Source organism: Lutjanus erythropterus, chromosome 9, assembly GCF_056507025.1.
Source record: "Lutjanus erythropterus isolate fLutEry1 chromosome 9, fLutEry1.hap2, whole genome shotgun sequence".
Lineage (NCBI taxonomy): Eukaryota > Metazoa > Chordata > Actinopteri > Lutjaniformes > Lutjanidae > Lutjanus > Lutjanus erythropterus.
Window position 1 is genome coordinate 37359787 of NC_139325.1, and position 23989 is coordinate 37383775.

At 40.9% G+C, this 23989-nt stretch overlaps 1 protein-coding gene across 15 annotated transcripts in view; it reads left to right on the forward strand.

Annotated features, from left to right (window-relative positions):
* Positions 1 to 23989, forward strand: part of mef2d (myocyte enhancer factor 2d) — a 130497-nt gene that overhangs the window by 66690 nt on the left and 39818 nt on the right. For 8 of the 15 annotated variants that reach the window (XM_084727491.1, XM_084727496.1, XM_084727494.1 and 5 more), the window contains exons 4-5: positions 10874 to 11272; positions 22982 to 23213. In XM_084727491.1, coding sequence (XP_084583617.1) covers positions 10874 to 11272; positions 22982 to 23213 — 631 coding nt within the window. The remainder of the gene's footprint in view (positions 1 to 10873; positions 11273 to 22981; positions 23214 to 23989) is intronic. The other 7 variants (XM_084727500.1, XM_084727503.1, XM_084727505.1 and 4 more) reach the window with 2 other exon arrangements.

The window sequence follows — 23989 nt, forward strand, 5'->3', positions numbered from 1 at the left end:
TGATACCCTCAACACTTCCAACAAAAACTTTACGACTCGGAAGTAATCGAAGGATGTTTTAACCTCTCTCCAGGCTTGCATACACATTTATCCCCTGATGCCCCACCCCTCTGCCCCCCCAGCACACACACAGTTTGGAGGTGATGCCCCTGTTAGCCTGGAGACACTAATCCTGCTTTGCTGTACGAACTCTGACGACCTCCTTCAAACACCTGTCATATCCTAATCTAGACTGGATGAGGTCACTGGAAGCCCCCTCTTTATATACACATGATTGGTCAACCAAGATCAGCTGATCACTCTCACTAGGATTAGTTTGAATGAAGTTAGATTCATTTGAAAAAAGCCAGGGCCATAATGAAGATAAACAGATCATGTCTGAGGGTATATTTTGATAAATTATACTGTAAGGGTTTTACATTCCCCAGTTAGACACATTATATAACTGTTGGGTTTTTAAGGTACATTTCAGGGTCCAAATTTTATTATTCTGCCCTCTGCCAATGACAGGTAAAATTAACATTTACATAATATAATGCCATAAGAAATATAAAATGAGATGAAGAATAAACCCCCACATGTTAAAATAAGACAAGATGAGAACAGAGTAGAATGCATCTTCACATGGATAAAACCCACTAGATAATAACAGTAAAAGTAAGATAAAATCAAGAAATAGTAGAATGCGTAACATAAGATGGAAAATAAAACCCATCAAGATAATAATAATGATAAGTAAAGTTAAAACAGAGCATATGAAATGCATTAAATCAATGAAAATACAACATTCACTGGCTTAAAACCAGGAATGGGTCACAGCATCTCTAATAACATATAAAGCAGAAGTTTCTTACGGCAAAAACATAGAAAGGCAGTAGAAGGTTGCTTTGATTTGATTGGCTGACATCATGATGGGTACGGTGGACAGTGAGGGTCACATTAGTCTCAGCTGGTACACATGAAAAACATGGTGATTTGATTCCAAATTGTTAACCGACCGATGACCCCATTTTATTTTTCCGACAAACCCAAAATTTAACTGCATTTGATGCTTGGCACGTCTTCATTTTGGATCTTCATCCTTATTAGTCTAAATGTCTTAAAATCTGACTGTTCATAGGCAGAAAACTAAATAGTTTTACAATTCTCAAGACCCGGCAGTGAGAAACAACAGCAACAACATTAAGACCATAATGTAGCGGGATAAAAAAATCCTGAGGTGTGTTGTGCTCTGGGACTTTGAGGGACTCATGACCGATGTCACCCGGTAAAATAAAGGACGAGAAGCATGATACCAGGCCTAAATAATCTACCTGAGTCCACCCAGCACCACCAACCTCAGAACTCTGAAAATTGACAAGGATGGCATTCAAAATCATAATTCAATCAATATTGTTGAAAACAGACTCGTAAAGAGGTGTTGAGTCTATTTTCTTTAAATCTGTTCACTTCTGCTCTTAGCTGCATGAACACTGGCTCTCAGGCAAGGTGCAAATCTGAAGAATCTCTTGTCAGTTTCCTCAAAACAGAGCAAACAGTGAGATGAAGGGTTAATTAGAAGTGATTTCTCATTATTACAACAGCATTTCTGCAGCATTTCAAGGTCAAGGAATTCAAGAAGGTGTCTTCTGTGATGATGCCACACATTCAGAAATTTCTGAAATCTTGACCCCTCTTGCAAAATGATTAATAGCTCTACAATGAAAAAGGGCCAAGACTCCATTAAATAGATATTAAGTACTGGAAGTCCTTGATTGATGAATTAATGATTCATTTCCAGACTCTGTCTTCCTGTAGAAACGCTGAATGATGAACAACCAAAATCCACCCCTAAACAAATCAAAACAGACACGTGGTATTTCTGAAACAAAAGTCTTCATTAATAAATCCAGTTTCTATCCAGAATGACCCCCTCCCCACCTCTTATAAGCCAATCAGAGCCAAGATGTCATGTGTTTTGGCTGACAGGTAGTCTGCAGCCGAGGAGGGACGTCCCACGCGGTCGGCCTCCTCTGTAACCAAGCGAGTCGTCCCGAAGCCTCCCAGGAGCCAGCGGGAGCAGAGGTCCATTAAGCTCATGGATAAATAATATCAGGCAGAGCTGGAGAGGCGATGGCCGTTTGGGTAGTGAAGGGTTACCAGGCAGAGAGCGTCAGAATTTAAAAGAAGGATGCACAAAACAGAACAGTTTGGACGATAAAATCCACCTGGAAAACCTGACTTGTTTATTATGAAACGATGGAAAAATGTTGCTGTAAAGGCGGATTGTTTTTAGTTGTCATGAGTCAATGATAGACAGGAGATTACCTGATATAATGTGGACTGTTTGCAGGGTAGTTTAGTTTTACATCTGCCTTTGTCTCTTAAAGCCTCTGTACACCCACACAGGTATTTTCAGTTAACCTGTATGATTAGACCTGCGCTCAGGACTGTGTGGGAGTCCAGACTGCGATTGATTGACGTCTTCCTCAGCCTCCTGTTAGCTCTGTTACACCGGCTAGGGTTGGATAAATCACACGTTTATCATTCTTATTGGTAGATGAGATTTGTGACCTAATAAATTCCTATCAAGGCTTCAGCCCACCTTCAACCTGATTAGAGGTCCAATCAACCAGAGGAACTGGAAACACCAAAGAAAATGGGGAAAAAAACTGATCAGTGTTTCCCAAAGCCCAATGTGACGTCCTCAAATGTCTCGTTTCATCCGCAACCGAAAGATATTTAATTTACTGTCATATATTACTAAAGAAATAAGAAAATATTCACATTTGAGAGGCTGAAATCAGTGAATTTCTCTTAAAAACTGACTCAAAACTATTACTTAATTATCAAAATAGTTGATTTAATAGTCGTTAGATAATCTGTTAATTGTTGCAGCTCTGATTAGCTATGTTTACATCAACATATTTGTATGCAGATTGTGAGGTATCACACTAGAAAAGGTTAATGGAAACGGCAAAAATTGAAAAAACGTCCTCAATGTCAATAATTAAAAACAAAAAAGTTTTTATGCTCTCTTGTGGTGCTTTTACCTGGCTGAAAAAAGAGTAAATGTGCTCCATACCAGATGTAAACAATTTTTGCAAATCAGTTTTGATGAAATGAATATTTAACTTACATGATTGATCAGCTGTTTTGCTTCCCGTTCCCTGTTTTTTTTTCTTACATTGTTTTTCATTGTTTGAGGTTTGACTTCTGCTATTTTAATTATTTTATTTTGTTGCGCTCTCTTCTTCTGCAGTGGTCTGATGGTTTTTGACTGGAGAGTTGATGCCACCTATTGCTTATCTTCATTAACCAGTAATTGAATAATAATAATAGTTGATGGAAACAAGCATTTGTTTGCATTTTCTGTTGCCAGTTAACTCAGAAATGGTTTGGTTTAGAAAAATAGACAGTGAACATGAGTTTTTACTTTGGCTTTTCTTTCTGTTCTGTGTTGTAGTTTACCAACAGGTGACCTAAAAAGTAAATTTTCAACATTTCACAGTAGCAAGTTGGTGTTTAGTGAGAAGTAAGTGGAACAATTTTCCTCACGTCTCACAGCTCGACAGGTTAGCGACACAAGAAACAGCAACTGCTGATCTATAATACAACATCTGAGCAGCCGGTGCTGCGGAGGGACTGTGGACATGACGTCCCATATGACTGACTGGATGTTCTGTATGCAGCACGCTATAATGGGACGTGACATTACATTGTGCTTTGTGTCGACCAGAGCCGGGCAGCAGAGACTCCGCCTGCTACCTCAGTCCAACACGCAGATACCCAAACACACAAAGATGCAAACACTCAGCTAAACTCGTCCATGTGGGGAATAATGGAGAGTATCTGCACTCTGGATTAAAACTCCCAAAGCTTTATTGGAACCTACTGGGTCTTCATCAGGCAAATGGCCAAAATGACAAAAGACAGCCTGAGTTTGTGTGCCAGTACCCAAACAATACTTACTTTGAGGAGGATAAATGTGTTTTTCTAGAGAACCAAATTTTTCAAGAGGAGCCAAATTTCTGAAATGTTCAGTGTGTAAAGACAAGCCACCATATACATGTGTATTATTATTATTAATTTATCCAAGATTGGCAAGATGTTGATTCAAATCAGGAACGGTGTTATCAAAGAAGAAGAAAACAACATGGGGAAACTGAGCAGGCTTTGGTTCAAACTTTAAATAAATAAATAAAGTCAGTTTTATTTATAGAGCCAAAAATCACAATTGTTTCTCAGGGGGTTTTGCAGTCTAAACAGTATAGGACATCCTTTATCCTCAGACCCTCAATTTAGATGAAGAAAAACACCAGAAAAAAGCTTGAACTGGGGTGAAAGAAACCTCAGGAAAACACCATGAATGATGACTATAGCAATAACTATTAATATGTTATTTTTAAAACATCTCAAGTCAAAATAACTGGAGCGGATGACGTCTGCAGCATCAATATCACTTTCAGAGCATTTTGATGAAGGATAGAAACACTGACAGCCAATCAAAATCCAGAAAATAGTGTGGTATAAAACTTGCATACTTATATATATGAAAATTACATACAAAACATAATTTTACCTTAGACAGATGGGGTTTCTTCATTTGGTTACTGATGTCCTCTTTGACAGTCAAGAGAATACCATTAAACTGATGTTGACTCATACGAAAAGTATGAATAAATTTGTCTTCAAAACACGACAATTCTCGCAACAACTGGGAGCGAGCGAGTGAACTCAAGCTGTTGGACGATTTATTCATAACTAACATAATTTTCTAAAGTTTCTATATATTTGGGGGACAGTTTAGATACTTGTAACACCCAACACCTCCCTGTTTTCCTTCCATTAATCATCCTCTGAAGAAATTCCCATAAAAAGGCTGCTGTGGCTCATATGAAAGGTGCCGCTTCTTAACCTTGTTAACCGGACTCTCGTTGTTCCTGTTGACTGCTTGCATGATGGGAAACAGGAGCATCAAAGATGTTAGCATCGATTTTGACCAGCAAAAATATGTTGAAAGGTGAAGCAAGTGTGCAAACGCTGAAATGGAGTGATGGCGAGTGTTTTTTTTTTCAAACGAGGGACGCGAGAGTCGCTTAGCCTGTTTGTTGAAGCATGGAGCACGTTAGGACATCTTGACTGGGAAAAAAACTGAAGCAATCAGCTGTTTGCTCGCTCACTCGTTCACGTCGATTCTAGTCAGGAAGCAGTGTTAGATCTGTTTGGTTTTATTTTTGTTCCTCTCTATAACTATTTCCCTAAGCTGCGGACACAGCTGGAGTATGAAGCGCGTGCTTGGTGCCGCTGTGTGTTAACAGGAGACCGAAAACACGAAACTGAAATTTGAATATGGAAAACAGAATGACATCAAGAGGTACATAAAGTGTAGTAAGGAATATGAATGGGAGAAGATGTCCTGCAACTTCCAGGTGCAGCTTTTGATCACAAAATATCTTCTGCACCCCAAGGCTGTGGAAAGACGACAAAAGTTTCCATTATTTGAAACAATCTGCACAGTAGAAACACATCGGTACCAAAAAGATACGTAAGAGTTTGATAAGAAGAGAGTGAGGGAGAAACAGCACGAGCAGGACAGAGAGAGCAAGAGACCGAAAATATGATGGGAAATCTTTGGGAACGGGTCAAAAGAGGACAGAGAGAGAGAGAGAGTGGTGGGAAAGAAATTGAAAAAGATGAGACAGAGAGAGAGAGAGAGGGAGGATGAGAGGAAACAGGCGACCAGGGAGACTCACATATGGAGACATTACAAGAAAGAGGGAGAGATGTTAAGGGCGAAAAACACAGAAGGACGAGTGTGAGACTTTGCACTTTTCAGTGAGGGAGCGAGCGCTGCGTTAAAGGTGGTGGGCCGAGAGATGAGAAGGCGAGAGAGAGAGGGAGGGAGAGAGAGAGAGAGAGAGAGAGAGAGAGAGAGAGAGAGAGAGAGAGAGAGAGAAGCAGTGCTTCACAGAGAGCTGGAAACAGAGGTCGGGCGGACAGGCGGGTGGGCGAGCGAGCCAGCCAGAGGGGAAGGAAGGGAGGGTGGCGGGGGCGGGGCTTGTCAGCAGCCGCAGCCAGTCAGAGGCCGGCGTGGTGCTCTGCAGGGTGAATCTTACCCTGGCAACACAATAGAGGCAGAGAGGGAGAGACGGCGGACAGGTGAACAGATGGCTGACTGACTGAGAGACAAGCTGATCACTGGACTACAGAGGGTGTGTGTGTGTGTGTGTGTGTGTGTGTGTGTGTGTGTGTGTGTGTGTGTGTGTGTGTGTGTGAATGTACAGTAACACAAAATGTTTATTGTGTGAGAGAGAGGAAGCAGAGTCACAAAAGAGAAACTGAGAGAGAGAAAGCAAAAGAAAGATGCCCATGTTTTCACTGTATACTGTTTACTAAATAACAGTTGACATAAAGAGAGACAGAGAAGCTTGTGATGTCCAAAAAAACATCAAGTGTGTGTGTGTGTGTGTGTGTGTGTGTGTGTGTGTGTGTGTGTGTGTGTGTGTGTGTGTGTGTGCACATAAAGGAACATAGAGAAAGTGTAAGAAAGAAAACCAGTTTCATTTTAGTTTCAGCTGTAGACCTTGAGAGCGAGGACATAATCGTAAATTGAGGACATTTTGTCTGGTCCTCGCCTCATCAAAGGGCTGTTTGAGGGTCCCCCTGGAGTTTAGTCCATATCGGATGATTCCCTACCTCACGATTTATGTCCAATAAAAACATTTAGTGCCAGTGCAGGGCTTGGGTGGAAAGTAAGAGTGAGGAGTTCAGGGTGGCAGATGGGTGTGTAAGCGAGCCTGCGAGTTCACATCCTGTCAGGGACCTGTGATTAATGTTTACCTCTTCATGAAGCAAAACGACAGTCTTTCACTAATCTTATCCAAGTGTTTTCAGTTTCTAATCTTAATCTAATCATAGCTGATTTGCCATAACATAGTTGTCATGTGCAGATATTATACAAAGTGAGAAAATGTTGGCATCGGATGTAAAAACAAACATCACTAGACATGATCTGGGATTTTTTTAGAAACATCCAAAATCTATGTCAGGTTGAACAAACTTATTAGGAAGTCAACATGTTGGCGGATTAAATTAGTTCCCTATATGTCCATTTGAAGTGGAAACCGACAACTTTTTAACTCCCATTATCATCGCTGTGCCGCTGTCACAAAGGCAACACCTGCACACATCACTGGATGGCTTTCCATTTTCTCTGAGAGAAATGATGAACACCACCGAAGAAATAAGAGAGAGAAAGAAGCATGTTCGTTGAAAAGGAACAGTGAGAGCTATTGTAATGATGTGCCTGGCACGGTAATAATATATTTTAAATAATGTTAGCCTGTTGCTTAGCACAGAAAAAATTAACTTCAGCAGGACTTGGTGTCATGGTGGATGGGGGAGTGACGCTAGAAGGAAACAGTACGAGGAAAAAGCGGATTAGTCTGGAAAAATCATGTCTGGTAGGCTTATAGGGAATCAATCTAAACACAGAAGGTGTAATTATTCTGTAGCATTACACTGTGCAATGAACATTTACTTCATCTTGATAGAAACAGAGCATCAAGGTGTCCATTTACACTTTAAACATCCATCACAGTTTTCTGTGACTGATTCAAGGGAACTGGAGATGTGCTCCAAGGTGGCGCCACATTTACTCCAATGAAAGTTGCTCATGTGCCATAAAGGGGTTTTTGGGTTTCCTCTGATTTCAGAAGTTTATGGTCCACGTTGCACGAGCACCAGAGTCCTGCTCTGAGTCGACTGAGATCTTGATGGCTGCCTGCACACATCAACGCCTTCAGATTTTATTGGACGTTGTGGCTAAAAACTGCATTGGAGTCAAATCGGGGATTTTGATAGAGCTCAGAAAGATTCCTTCATCTTCATCATTTTTTAGACGTTTCTTCCGTAATCTTACTGTAGTCTTTTTGGGCCTGTTTGCGTCATGTGACCTGCAGTACTGACTGTGGTCACTAGGCCGAAATTACCTCACGCGACCTGTGCTCCTCCTCAGAGGCTAAGTTCCTGTTTCATCTCTGATTCACTGTATTTACAGTCGTTTTCTGTGCAACGAAACACCATCAGCAACATTTTAAATGTGCTCACCTCCAGTTTAACCTTCAAATAATTGTTGGCTAGTTTACAACCTGATGGCTCGAGTTTGTTGCCATGTCAGTGTCTCATCAGTTTCTTTGGCGAGTATGCTGTTATCCTGACCAATAGAAATAATGATCAAAAGTGTAAAAATAAGACTGAAGTTGTATTATGTCACTGATGATCCTCACAAGTATTCAAGTCCAAATGTGTGTCGTGTGTGTGTATGTGTGTGTCAGTACATGTGAACGATGCACCAACATGGCTCCAGTGTCATCACAGTTTTGTTTGCAGGCTCTTTATCTCTTTGTGTCCTGACAGTCGGGGGCAGGAGGTCCACGCCTCGTCCACATCCTCCACGCAGCCCTCTGTCACATGCCGTCATTGTCATGTTGAAGTTGTGTTATTTCTATTTATTTTATTTCTCCTATGGTTCTTTTTTTTCCCCTCGATTTTTAGGTCAGAACACAAGCACACACACACACACATACACACACACACACACACACACACATATCTGCACACCAACTGCCACTGCAGAGTGTGTTTTCTATGAACTGTGGACAACAAAGCGTGTGGTGGCGGCTCCCGTGCGTTAAATTTGCATTAAGCTGCAGATCAGAGCGCTGACTTGTTCTGGCGAGGCTGAACAGCTGAATCAGGCGACTGTCTCCGTGTTGGAACAAATCTGTCTAATAACCCGTTTCTGTGGGTAGATAAAACGCAGCTTTGACACTGCGATAATAATAACGGCTCCGAGTTTTAATGAGATTCATATCAAAGAGCGCTATTGTTATTAAAACTGAAAGTCTCTTTACCCGACATCCACATGGCATCATTACCCTCTTGCCCTCACCTGTTTGGAGGATTTAAGACTAATTCATCCAAAATTAAAAGAATCTCTGTCTCTGCCTCCTCAGGGTTTCGTCGGGAGCTCTTGCAGGTACGAGTTACCGCCGGCTCCACTTCCGATGCAGAATTTCATGCAGTTGAATCATCCTCACTTAGCAGTGATTGTGCACAGTGGGAGTCATTTAATCAGACCACCACTAGACTGCCGTCACACTTGACACAGCATAATTAATTAAAGAAAATATAGGGTGTGTGAAATATTGAATGTGATCTTGGAGTACTTTGTTTCTAATGGATAATATATGATACACTGGAGAAACCTTGAGCCTGAGCCTCCAAAGAAACAAACCAGTGTTTTTCTTAGTTTTAACTATGAATTATACGTATACAGGCAGCTGTTTGCCAGCGATGTTGTCTCGACACCCGCAGAAGTTCATAATATGTCAATACAAAATAGAACAACTGCTGTGCAATAGTTTGAAGCTTTATTGCAATGAAACATTTCCAAATGGCAGGATGCATAATATTTGTTAGAGGCTAAATATGTGTCAGAATACAGTTTTAAATTTAATATTGTCGTGTTGCAGAGATGTCCTGGCCTACACATCACATTCTGCATTCTTTGTCTGTTATAGGTTTCAGCAAAAATCACACCATGATCATTTTAATATCTTTAAATGACAATGATGTGAAGCAATGATGTTAAAATGGTTATGTAATATTCTTAATATATCTTTTAATATCACAAATCCCAGTGGCGATTTCAGTAGCAGCCAATATAATTGCAGTTTGACATTTTTTTCAGTATTGTTCAGCCCAAAGATGTTATTGTTGCTCAATTACAGGCCGAAATGATTTGATTAAATGATTTTTTTTTTGCAGTGTGCTCCAGCCTTTATTTCCTTTTGCTGATAGATTTCAAGGCGAGGGATTTTCTTCTTCCTCTTCTTCATCTTATGCCACTCAGGGCTAAAGCTTGTATTTGGACCACAGAAGGCTCTCCAGCTCCAGTTTAAGATCCATTTTGCTGCGAGGATCTATCTGCTTGGCTGTGTGGTCAAGGGCCCACCAGGCAAAGCTACTTAACGGCAAATCTCGTTTAGCAGAATCCTCTCAAAATAAGAGCCTCTATCTCTCCCTCCTCTCTCCCCCGCTCTCCGTCTTTCTCCTCTCGCCCTTTCCAAAGTGTGCGAACACTGACACAACCTGACTGCCGTTAGCCACGGCACTAACACCACCGCGTGCTTCCTTACACACCCTTTACCCTTTTGCTTCGCTCAACCACTTTCCTCACCGCAAAGCTTCACACCAATTAGTAACACTGTTGATTAGCTGGTGTGTAGAGGTGTGATGCCTCAGTGTGTCTTCTGACGTGCAGCTCAGGTTTATACATAGTTTCTCGCCCTGTGAAATTGCCTTGGGCAGCTGCAGCAGCCCCTGGTAAAGATGGGAGCGCTTGTTTTCTAAAGCCACGTCCTTTGATTTCAAAGCTTTCTGCATTTGGAATTTTAGTCAGTAGTTTCTTCACCCTTTTAATCCGTGACTCCCCGAGAGCACCTGCTGGGTGAGCAAGTTCAGATTCAGTGGTAATAAGTTGCTTTCACGTGGGCGGCAGATGTTACGAACGTTGACCTCACAAATCGATCGAGGATTATCAGAGGTTGAGTTTTCTTCAAGGCCCTTTTTCTACTTCTTGAAGGGAAAAAAACATCCTCATGTGTCAGCAGCAGGGTCAAACTGCTCCATCTGACTTCTGCTGCCTCTCATTTATACAATGAACGGTGTGGGAGTCGGCATATGTGGTGCAATCAAGATGGTCATTTGTTTTTGTGTGAGATGAAAATGGCTTCACAAAGTGTGTTGAGTCCCAAACTGTGCATGAAAAATGAAATGTAAATGTGCCTCCTCCTTCTCCTCCTCTACCCCTCTCTGACCGCTTCAGACGTTGCGAAAGAAAGGCTTTAACGGCTGCAACAGCCCCGAGCCCGACGGCGACGACTCCATCGACCAAAGCCCGCTAAACGAAGACAAGTACCGCAAGACCGAGGACCTGGACAGCCTCTTCAAACGCTACGGCGTGAGTACAGTCACACTTTTGTCACCTTATCTAACCTACCCTTTCTCTTCTTCTCTTTCTCTATCTACCTCTCTTTCTCTCTGTCTGCCCTCTTCTTCTTCTTCTTCTTTTGTTTGGGGAACGAAGGCTCTGAACAAGAAAGAGCACCGGGACTCTGAGAGCCCAGACCCCGAGGAGCCCTTCTCCCTCACCCCCCGCACTGAGGAGAAATACAAAAAAATTGACGAGGAGTTTGATAAAATGATGCAGAACTATAGGCTGTCAGTGAGTACCGCCCCCACCCCCACCCCCCCAACCCTCTGTGTAACCCTGCCCCCCTCTCCTCATGCTGGTACCCTGCTGCCAGAGGTTTTCTGGCTGCTGATGGCGGCCTGACTACTCACAGAGCATTCGCCTTCACCATCCCCACCCCTTTACCTCCTTCACTTCACCTCTCACCAACAGCACCTCCCCCCACCCACCAAATCACAACCCACAACCCCCTCTGATGGTGTGTGCCCGAGCAAGAAAGATAGGGCAGAGAGCTGACTGACTTAAGGGCAAACTTTTGAACCTACTAATGATTATTTTCATTATGAATTAATCTGCAGATCGTTGTCCTGATTGATAAAATAGTAATTTTGCCTATAAAATGCCAGAAAATGATGAAAAATGTTTGTCATGAGTTCTCAGAACCCAATGTGGCGTCCACAGATGTCTTGCTTTGTCCGTCCAACAATGACAAAATGAAAAATGCCTATTATCATCACAGTTGCAGATAAATGGAAACTTTTAAACTTTAATTAAACAACTACAAATCACTTTTCTTTATGCATTTCCAAAGATCAAGAGCCACTTTTCATGATCATGACGCAAGATTTCTTATTCCAAGACCATTTCTGGACTTTTTTCGAGGTGTATTTTATCCGCTGGAAAACCATGTGATGTAGTTCAACTGTGCAGACAGACTTCATGCCTTGTTTTAATAAAAAAGGGACTATTAGGACACCAAAAGACATATGCTGGCATCGCCAGATCAGTTAGCAACAGAGGCCGACTAAAATGCTTCTGGACACACATCCAGAGTCCCGCCCCTTTTTTGCTCTCTGCTCCAATAACAGTGGAGCAAGCTTGGTATCATGGTCAAATATTTTCCTCCCTGTCTCCTGTATATAGATACGCTATGTGATAGGCACGTCTGTGTTGAAAAGAAAACTTAATTTTGCAGATGGTTAAAGGACGATGCCGGTGGACCTGCAAAAGTCTCATTAGTTAGTTAATGTTATCAAACTGCTAGCTATGTCATAGGCTAATCTACATTAATCATTCAGCTAGCTAGTTATCTTGTGTATTATTGACATTTGCTAGCGAGTTAGCCGCCATTTTGCTAACATTAGCTAGCTAAACATGTTACTATATGTGAGTTTTACAGGAAAAGGGGAAAATTGACCGAGGTACCAAGTTTGCTCGACTGTTTTTGGAGCACAGAGCAAAAAGAGACGACTGTTAGGAACTGTCAGTTTCTTCTGAACAGAAGCTCTAAGTACTTATTTTTAAGAAAATGTACCATCTAGTTTGTGGCTCAACAGCCAATAAGGTCATTCTCCTCTGTCCAGTTGCTGTATGAAACAACTCCATGTGAGATAAACCGTTTGATCGGATCAAACGGATCCTGGACGTATAAAAGTTTGTGTGAACAACAGGGGGGCAGATGTATCTGCCAGAGCGGATGAAACATGAGCAGATTCGTCTGGTTCATCGTCTTCGTTTTCTTTGCAGTACTGCAGATGTAACTTTGTGTGAGCAAGAAATCCTTAGAAAAAGCAGTATAACACCAAATAGGGCAGGCTTTACTGTGATTATTCATCTGAAGTCACAGTCATCACAGCGAGGAGCATCCTCAGGAGTATTTTGGCTTTAATACACTGTTTCTGGTGCCTCTGCAAGTTCAGTAATGTACAAGAATAAACAACAGAAGGAGAGGAGTGCTAACTAGGTCCCCAGTTTTCACAAAAGTTGGCATAGCAACCGCTATCACAAGGGGAAATCATGCTTTATGGTAATAATCAACACGTTCGGAGCATGCCTTTGAGCAGTCGGATTGCTTGGCTGAAAGTACCAATTGTGTAATACTTAGCAACACTAAAGAAACAAGCGTGCAACTGCACAGGGGCTCAGCTTATTCCTGACATTATGCAGGTAGCGGAGAGAAAGCCAGTGTGCAGCTGCTAACTGCTCGTCATTTACAGTATTACAGAGGTCACTTTCATCCCAGTGTAGTCCTGCTCCAGCTCCTGACATTATCCAGGTTCTGCCTCCTGACTGGCGCTCTGCCAAGCCCCCTTTTTACCGCTCCACTCCTGTGCCAATTTCTCCGTGATTCATTTTTCCTCCGTGCTCAATAATGCCATTAATGTCACTTTAATGAGTAGCACTCAATTTACAGCCCCTTTTCCTGTCTGCCTGCTCCTCTGATTGGTCACTTGGGATAGGACACAGTCATGTTGAGGCGCAGCAGAAGAGTTAGACAGCGACTTATTCCTTAAATCATACATGTGGCGGTGTGTCCTTAACAAAAAAGTCATCTGTTTTCAAAGTTTTTGTCATCTTTTCACCTTAATATTAATGTCTTAACACAACCAGATCAGACAGCTTGTAAACAAAATCTGTGTTTGACCTTTTAGCAGCCAGTGTTCTGCCTGTGGGACACACGCTGTATGACCTACATGAAGAATAACTCACAATATACGCATAAGTACATTAGACTCTCAACTGTCCAGTTACTGTAGTCATTTTTAAAAAGAACCCCCCAGTGGTCAAAATAATCCAAGTACAATGCAGGCAGAGTGTACAACTGAAACCTTAAAAATATGTTGTCTCTGAGGGGTGGGGAGGTGGTGTTAAAGGGTTAAAACATGACATTTGTCAGTGAATTTGAGGTGAATGCACCCAGGATCCCGTCACAGTCATCCATAAATAAGACTGTCTGTCAATTAAGCAATGAATCTCACAAACTATGCAAACTAACAACAGGGAATACTACGAAATATACACACACTAATAATATTATGTCTATAGTGACACAAGAGAGAGTGCAGGAGAAATTGATTATGCACTCAGCATGCTAATATCTTCCCAGACAGGAACGCAGCATAAATAGTACATAGATATGAAACTGTATTGCAACACAGGATTAATCACACAGTGCAATCAGGAGTGAGCACATCTGGATCCACAAGAACACCGTAGTGATCCAGTGGTTCCCAGAATTTTTAGGCCGTGCACCCCTTCCTACATCCCACCTTCAGAAAAAGCAACATAACCATTTTATAGTAATAATAAGAATTCCCATGTCACACCGTTACACCGCCATTACATTTTCTCTCTCACTCAATCCCTGTGGGGCCTTTTCATTTGGCGCTTTTGACCGTTACTGCTGCTGAAAACCCAGCATTTCCTGATTTTGCTGCTTCATAATAAAAGCTTTTAAAAAGACAAAATAACAGGGGACTTTTATTGTGAAGTTTTTATAGAAAATTAAATGTTCACTCATAGTTTTACAACCACTGGACTTGAGCACAACTTGTTTTTAGATAAAAGACACACCTTCAAGCTGGTAGCCCTGTTATAATGGAGCTGCTTATAATTTCTTGCACAGCCACGTCATCATCATGACCAAAATGATGGACAAAACCACATAAATAAGTCAAAAAATAGGACCTTTCCTTTAAAATAAAGCTAGCCCTAAACTTTGCTGCCATTGATTAATGTTATTAGTGATCTCCATCATCTCACATCCATGTGAACAGGTCTGTTAGAGGAAACAAGCTGCCTCTTAACTTATACCACAGCTGAAGAATAGGATTCAATCTGCCGCCCTTGGAGAGCTGCAGCCGTTGGCGCTCGGCGATTGGATGCTAGCCGACCGCTGCTAACGGGTAGCGTCGCCACCCCCGCTGCCGCACTGCCCTTCAGTCTCTCAGCCTGCCCGTTTTGCCCAGCACACCTTTCACAGGGCACCAGCAAACGGAAGCATACATCACCACCCACCACTCCTCCCCTCAGCATCATAATCCCCAGCATGACAGCTAGGGGCCGGGATATACAAGCTTAATCCCACTTGTACTAAAATACCTCCTGAGGTAGGGAGAGAGCGGCGAGGGAGAACGGGCAGGACACTTGGCGAGACGAGCCCCGAGCCAACGTATCCGTTCCTGTTACACTGGCACTGTGGCAGGCGAGAAAAAAGGGAGCTTTTTTAACCGGAGGGCCTCTGGTTTGATCCTTTTCTGGCTCTGAGATTCTGTGTGGGGAAATTGAATAAGAAATAGATTTCTTCCTTTAACAACTAGCTCCGTGGTGCCCTTGAGCAAAGAGCTGAATGTCTCCTGTAGAGGCTCAGTGTGAATGTGAAACATGAAAGTAAAAATGCTGCCTGAGCTGCACAGTTAATCGCATCTAATTTAGTTTTTCAGATTTTTGGCTTTCACGTTGAATAATCAATAAATTCTGGCATTTTCTCAGCAGCGCTGTGAATTTAAATTGACTTAAAATACCAATAAAAAAGTAATCAAAATCACAATTTTAATGTCAAAAGTAAGACGCTCAATATAATAACTTGAACCCTTCAGTCTTCAAAACTTAGTTTGCGTTTCAATTTTGATTACAATATTTATGAATGTTGTAAAAATCATAGAGCGGGTCAAGTTGTTTTAGAGAAAATAATGAAATGTGAAGCACTTTAACATTCATATTAACATCAGTGGTGCTGCAATACAAGACTAATTCAATTCATTCTAAAGTAATTCCCCAATATGTCTGAAAACTTTCTTAAAATCGCAAATTTTATTGCAAAGCAACGGCGTCGAACTCTGTAAACTCTGCATCATAAGGGAGTCATGGCAGAGAGGAATAAAAGTGTGGCTTAATTTCACAAAGAAAGATGACAACAGTTCTAGTTGTGATGTCTGTAAAATCATCATTTCAGGAAAAGGTGGAACCACCAGCAATGTGCTGAAACTTCTTTCCAACCTGGACTTAAATTCCAGGGACGCCATATGTTAGGGCTGTCACGGTATCAGATTTTCTCTACACTGTTATCATGACAGTATGTATAGGAAATTAGTTTTTGGTAACTGAATTACACTCACAATACAAATGTAGGGAGGTGGAGAGAGAGGCTGTAACCATAACTGTACAAAAGCAGAAAAAAGTGCAAGTTGAACGTAAAGAAATAGAGTTAATTTAAAAGAACACAGTATGTTTATGAGGCACCCCTAACCTCCCAACCGAGCAGCACGTCCTTTACTGAGGTTTAAATATGTGGTTATAATTTTATTATACTTCTTTTGGTAAGAAAATCTAAATGAAAGTTGTACATATATTCCCTCCCTTTCTCCATTATAGATGATGACAGACAGACTGCTGCTTCTCACTGTGAGGCTTTAGCCAGGTCAGGAAGCGATAAGGGAATCTGTAGCGGCATCATTATCAATAAAATCTTATCAACTTCCATCCCTACCTCCAGCATATCTGGATAAACAAAGTTACCTCATACGGTATATCATTCGTCTTAACAGACTCTTAGCACTGTATGTTTCCTGTGAGGAGAATCAAGCAGCCATAAAGGAGCGTGTTTTCATCTGTAAACATTAACAACCCTCAGTATGATATAATTTATGGAGCTGATTCTCAAATGCATCACATTTATGTGTTGCGTGACCCAAAGGCTCATTTTGTAATTTCACACCATGAAAGCATCTGAAACATAAACATTGTGTTCAGAGCTGTAAATAAAAGCTTTTTGTTCATTTGAATCAGACTCTTCTTAGAAGGCCGGTTCTTCTAAGCACACAGATATTAGAGGAGCTGGAAGGGATCAAAGTGATGGAGACACATGAGGGAAAGCAACAACTAAAACCTAATTTACTGGTCAACCGCTGTGAAGTCTAAAGGTCACCCAAACACTTCTCTGATGTTGCCTCTGTGTTCAGATCCACAGCTGCTAACAAATACGATGTGACAATAGTAAAGTTGAAAAAAACAACAACTTTCAAAGGCTTCCAGGACAAGAGGGAGGGAAAGGCAAACTAGGCCATGAGTTAAATTCATTCCGATTTACCCTTGCATCCAGGAAACACACCCTTGTTGAGAGAGCTCCTCTGAGGGAAAATAGGTTAGATTTCTCTCCCCTCTTTTTGTTCTCCTCATGCAGAAGAGGCCTCGAGCTTCCTCGCACGAGCCTGCGGAGCATCTCCCAGTCAGTTATTTACCTGACAGGCTCTGTGGCAGCGTTAAATCTGCAGGATGACGGGCAGCGCCCAATTAACCCTCCTGTCCGCTATTAGCAGCATCGGCGTTAAATGGAGCTGGAGTGGGTAGATGTAAATTCACTTGTAATTTGCCAAAAACGTGGATTAATGCTCAGCAGAGCACAGTGCAGAGCAGGGCGAGGACACGTTTAAAATTCATATTTAGAGAAGAAGTGAAGAGGTTTTGTAGTTATGTCACCAATCTCCTAGCAACCAGGAGCTGGCACCATCATGGAGGTCCTGATGTGACCGTTACAGACTGGCAATGAAAAGAGAAGGATCGAAAAAGAGGATTGTTGTGATGTGGCAGCAGTTTCTGTACAATAGAGCCTCTAAACTACAAGGGCAACCTGAGAATGCAGACCTGCACCAAGGCCAAACGCTCTATCTTGCAATGTTGATGAAAGTGAATCATAATTTGTGTATCCAGCCCATGATTCAGTTCTTTCTTGGCCTTTTTCTGTAATCCTGTCAACAAACAGCACGGAAAACGAAACTTGTAAACACAAAAAGTTGTAGATAACCAGTTAATCAGCACAAAATATTTATCAAATCATCTGACATCAACATGCACCAATCCTGCTGATGATTAGTGAACATTAAAAATGCAAAATATTTCAAAAGAATATATCAAAAATAAGATGGGTAAGGAGAAACTGGTTAGATTGCCAGTAGACTGATGTGAAAAAGGCCAGAAACAGTATTTTAGAAATTCAGTTCCTCCTACAGATTTTGATTACTTACCAACCAAACTCTGCAAAACTTTGAGTATTAAAAATCAATAACTTAAATACTTAAAGCCGCTGGAAACTCAAATCCACAAGAGCCCTCTAACCATGTAATTTAGAAACCATCTAAAAAGTATTAGAAATTAGCTTTAATCGAAATTTGAAATATTGTCATTTAAGTTTTTGTACATTTTCCCGAGTTTGAATTGTCCGTACTTGTGCTCAGACATCTGTTACAAAAATTATGCAATTAATTTCATGAACCAGTCATTAAAAAAAACAATCCTCGTCAGTTTGTGTCGGAGCCAACTCAGCAGCATAAAACTGAAGCTGTTATATCACACCAGACTCCCTTGGAAAAAAAACAGTAATTTTACCTTGCAGAACAAGTAATGTTAGTTCAAATCCAAAATAACGTGTTAAAACACCAGAGTCTCACATTAACAAGCAAACTAACCAATCGAGGCAGAGATAGTCCGGCACTTCCTGTCTTCTGTGAGGTAAAACTGCTGTTTTTGTCAAAGGAGTCTGGAGGCTTTGAACAGAGCGCAGATAAATATCGCTCGACTTCCACGCAGGAACTCCTGAGGGAGACGTCAGTCAAAGCGTGATCTGCCTACACAGTCTTGAGAACTGGCCTGAGCAGAAACTTTTTTTTTATTTGTACTAGATTTTCTAGTAGTTATGGATGTTCATTTTTGTGAATGATTAACAAGTGATATCACATATGCATTTTTACTATTTCGAGCCAAATTTCCAGAGGCTTCCTACTTTACAATCTGATTCTACTAATGCATGAATTAATTCCTTTTACTTTAATTTTATCTGCTTAGTTTTTCCTAAAAATGACAGCATAGCTCCTAAGAACAACCTAACTTATGTCTAATAAAAAAAATATATAAAATTGAAATTCTTTAATGGTGCAGACTTCTAGGAAGAGCACAGAGGACATGACTTGATGACCAATACTTATTAATTCAGAATTTCCATTAACCAATACATCTGCACGTGTACAGTCTTTTAAAATATTCTTAATTTCGTGCATCAGAACATAACAGTTGGTTGCAGGTTTGATTCCCTCCTGTTCCACCAAAATGCCACTCAGCAAACACAGAGTCCCGTCCTCTCTGTAAGTCCCTCTGGATTACAGCTAAAGACCTAAATAGTGAAATGTCCTAGACTGCAGACAAACCGTGCCCCCCCCCCCCCCCCCCCGCCCTGTGAGGATAAATCTTCTCCAAGTGCTGTTGTATTCTCCGTGATTACACACCTCCGTCCCCTCTGCACTAACCCTTCACCCCTTCATCCATCCCTCCATTTATCCATCCCCTCTCCCTTCACCCCCTGCTTGGCCGGTGTGCAGTGGTGCAGTGCTGTTAGCTGCTATCTTCACCCGCCCTGGTCACCACTTACAGTACAGCTCCGTCTGTACGCTCTCCTTCCTTTTTACACTCTGATGGGTCAATTTTAAATCTCACAAAGTTTCTGTGGATACTGGTTTGCTAGTTTAACCTCGCTTTCCCTTTCTACTTTGAGCAATAAAATACCATAAAGCAGAAGGCAGTGCTTCGTTTTACAGCACTCAGACTGGGACGCACGATATGGATTTTTTTCAGCTGATACCAAAATTACAGTTTTGTTCATTTAATCTGAAGATAAGAGAGGCTCAGATTTTGTCTCTGACTCTTCCAGTGTTCATTTATTTTTTCAAGTAAAGCACAAGTTTTTAGATTTTTTTAATAGAATATTTTGTCTAAAAATTTAAATTAAATGCATTGACATAATCTGTCAAATCAGATATCATTATAATCAACATGTATTGGTTATAACTTCATTATTGGAATAATATATAATATAAATTTCCCATTATCTATTGGTCCTGATATTTTTTGTGCATCCCAAGACCACAAGTTTATTTTTCTGGATATAACTCTCTAAGAGTGCAGAATTAGAACCAAATGTTTTTGTAAAACTTCCTACAAAGTTATGAGCAAGTTATTCAGACATTTTGGACTCTTTTAAATAAAGTATTATTAAAAGAATTACATCTGGGGTGTCACAATTCTCCAAATCCACGATTAAATTTGAATTTAGATTTTAAGGTCGCTATTCGATTTAAACATTTTTCTTTTGCAGTGACGGCTCTGTGGGAGTCTTGATTCATAAAGATGAACAGATTTTTGATTTTATGCCCTGACAACTGTCATTTACATTTTCAATTTCTATAAATTCGTCCACATGGTACCAAGTGTGACATAACAGTTCATAAGGGGTCGAAGAGAAAAAAAGATTCTGCCTTTGATTTTGATTATTAAAACTGAAAACTCGTTTTGATCCGTTTTCACTTTAATATTTAAATTGTGACACCCGGACTAAACATATGACATCATCGTCTTCAGCTGTAGTCACCTTTTCTTTTCTCCTTTGCCTCCTCTCTCCCTCCAAACGAAAAAACAGAGAAGTTAGCAAACATTGCAGAGGGAAAAGAGGCAGAGATCGAGGGCAGGAAGGTGCCCTCGTCCTCCTCTGCGTTAAACTGGGTCCCAGGCAGTTTGAGTACAGTACGGTGCAGCGCTGGCCCATATTCTATATATAGAAGTCCTTCTTTCAGATTGAGTTGGAACAGGGTGAAATGGGTCGGATTGGCTGGACAACCCGAGGTCCTTGCCCTTGATTTTTTTTTTTTTTTTTCAGGACCCCGGGCTGTCTGGTCATCTACTTTCAGAGGTCAACTCAGGTGACGAAGTAGCCCATTTAAAAAAAAAATTAAAAAGTGATGGAGAAAGTAGTTTCCTCTTGAGATGAAGCTTTACATTTTTATTAAGCAAACTCGCGCCTGAGTATTTAACATGTACAACAACATCTCGCACACAGCGGGACGTTTCCTGCCGTTCCTGGTGACGAGCACATGTCAGTGGGGGCGGTGGGATGTAGCTGGAATGTGACACGCACGCTATGAAATGTCACCAATAACACGATGCAATAACCCGCTGCTGCGATAAGAGTTTTAACCTGGCATGGGATGTGAAAGGCGACACAGCTGTTTGGCCTCTCCACCAAGTCACCTTGCATGCTAAAACTGAGCGTGTGTGTGTGTGTGTTTGGGTGTGTGTGTGTGTGTGTGTGTGTGAGTGTGTGTGAAGAGAAATCTGGTGCGTGTGTTGGCTTGAAGAGTTAATTTCCAAAACAACTCTTTTCACATTTTTAAAGAAAATCCTTTTACTTTAAAGAACATATGGCATATTTGATTTAATTCAATACAAACACTTACCATCATTATTTATTTATTTTTTCTACAGTGGCGAATCTTGACAAGTAAACAAAGGATGACAAATTATTTGCTGTGATGGATTACTGTTTATTTTTCTGTCTTGATGACATGAATCTAAATCCATCACTGCCTGTAAGGTTATAAATCAGTCTGAAGACATCTGCTTTTCTCTGGAAAATGGTCAGTAATAATATATTCAGTTAAAGGGCTGAAACAAAACAGTGATGTGTTCTTTTAAAATCAGTATCGAGTCTGTAGGATCCAGTTTCTAAGAGTTTATATAATGTTTTTTTGGCCACCGAGGTCCTCAAAAAAAATGTTTATACTCCAAAAACTTTCTCATCAAGTATTTTTTGTTTGTCATTGGAAAAAAAAAAAGATTTTGAGCATCTGTCAGTGCAGAAAGAAATAGTTCAGCATATTTCCAATGCAAATCAACTTGTTTCAAGTGTTTTCTACAACAAGTTTAGATTTTTTTCCCATGTATTCCTGTGCAGTGACCTGCCATATTCTTTTTAGTTTCAAGAACAAAATATACAAAACAAAATATAAACATAACATAGCATTATCAATCGTTTAGCGAGTATGGAAGTCCATTTCTGTCGATGTGCTGAGAGATAAAAAGATCCTGGAAGTAGATCTGGGAGATAAAGCTGAAAGTGCGATAAGTGAAGTTTCGTATTGGTTGGTATCAATAATTACTGATCATTTAGGGTGTGACTGACTACATGTTGTGTCCTCTACGAGGTGGAAGCAGCTAAGGTGATGAAATGAGTAAAAACTGTAATATCTTTGACAAAATGCTTTGATAATATTATTGACTATAGGTAACATATTAACCTAATGAGATTTTTTTTTTAAAATTACTTACTATTATGACTAATTGGGTGAGGACAAATAAAAAAAAAAAAAAACAGCTAGAACAGTCTGGTAAGTTCAGAAAATGACATCACTTTATTGTAATGCAGCCTTTAAAAACAGGAAGTCTGATACAGTATGATCTTGATATATTGGCCAGCCCTGCCTGTTGGTCATTATAATGAGAAATTTTCTTTGAAATAATGACTTAGTATCTCAAAATGATGAGGAACTTCAATTATAGAGATACTAGCTCACTATTTTGAGGAAGTTTCTCATTATAATGATCTTTTTTCGTCAGGTGGAAATGTGATTTCTTGTTTTTAAATATCAAATAAAAGTTATACAAATTCATCATTTCTAATTAAACTTAAATATTTGTATGCATGAAAAAGTCTCCAGACCACAACTTCTAAACTTTCTTTTTTGGACATCTTTAAAAAAAATGGTATTAAACTGCAAAAAAGCGTCCGTCTAATCTAACTTTCTTTACTTATTGACATATTAAGAAACAAAAATGACCAGATAAGATGCAGATTTTGTTGGCGATAATCATATTTTTAGTTTAAAATAGTAGTTTTGCAGTTGTAGCACCAGGAAACATCATCAGGACATTAGAGTTGGACAGATGGTGTCTTATATAAAGTGTTTTGGAAAGACTCTGGCTGTGATTGGTTGTGTTGGTGTGACTGTGTGTTTTTCACCTGCTGGTGTGTTTGCTCTGCTGCAGATCACTAACTGATCACCTGTCCATTACTGTATATATACTGTGTGTGTGTGTGGAGGCAGACGTCTAAGCCCCGTCTTCTTCCTGTCTCTCCACCAGTCTACAGTCCCACAGCCCACCTTCTCCATGCCAGTCACCGTGCCAGTATCCAATCAGAACGCAGCAGCGGCGGCAGCCCTCCAGTTCAGCAACAACCCCGGCGGCGCCCTGGTCACCACCACCTCCTTTGTCACCTCCACCCTCACAGACCCCCGCCTCCTGTCGCCACAGCAACCAGCTCTGCAGAGGAACACCGTGTCGCCAGGGTTACCACAGCGACCTGCGAGCGCAGGTAAGAGACGGGGTGAGACACAGCTGGACCGCTTTGGTCAGAACCGTTTCTGTGCAGCTCCTCGGCGTGTTCGCGCTCCTGTGAATCGATGATTTGTGGCATTTTCAAATAAATAAACGCTCATTTTCTGCTGATTGATCCAACCAGTTTATTACAGTTTGATCCGTTTGATGATTTTTAAATGCCAAGTGATCTGGTAGCTCTCTCCTCTGAGGCTCAGCAGCTGATGAGTTTTGTGCTTCTGAAAGCAGCGACGACAGTTTGAAATAAACTGAAGAAGAAAAAAGACAAAAACTCCAAACTTCTACAAAAGAAGATTGAAGGAAAAAGACTTCAGAGTGCCGCCCACACGGTTTGATTGACAAATGCTCTGTTGCAGTGCAGAAACAACAGAATGGAGACAATTTTCCAAAGATAAAGACACTCACTCCACTTAAATTCACGATTTAAAGGATATGTTAATAAGCCTGTCTTGAAACAATACTCTCATACCCATACTGTGTGTACATTGAAAGCACTGATGGTGACACTAATTGTTCCTTACTGGCTGCAGAGAGATCAATGTGAGGGTTTGTTCCCCATTACTTACTTTGATATTGCTTCGGCGAGAGATCTCTCTGCAGCCACTATTGACAGGAGCGACGATTACAACAACAAGTGATGCTTTTAATGCACATAATGAGCATGTGAGCACCGTTTTAAGATGAGAAAATGTGAATCCTTTAATTTGAATCTGGCTTCTCTGTTGATTTCCCGCCTTCATCTCTTCCACAGAG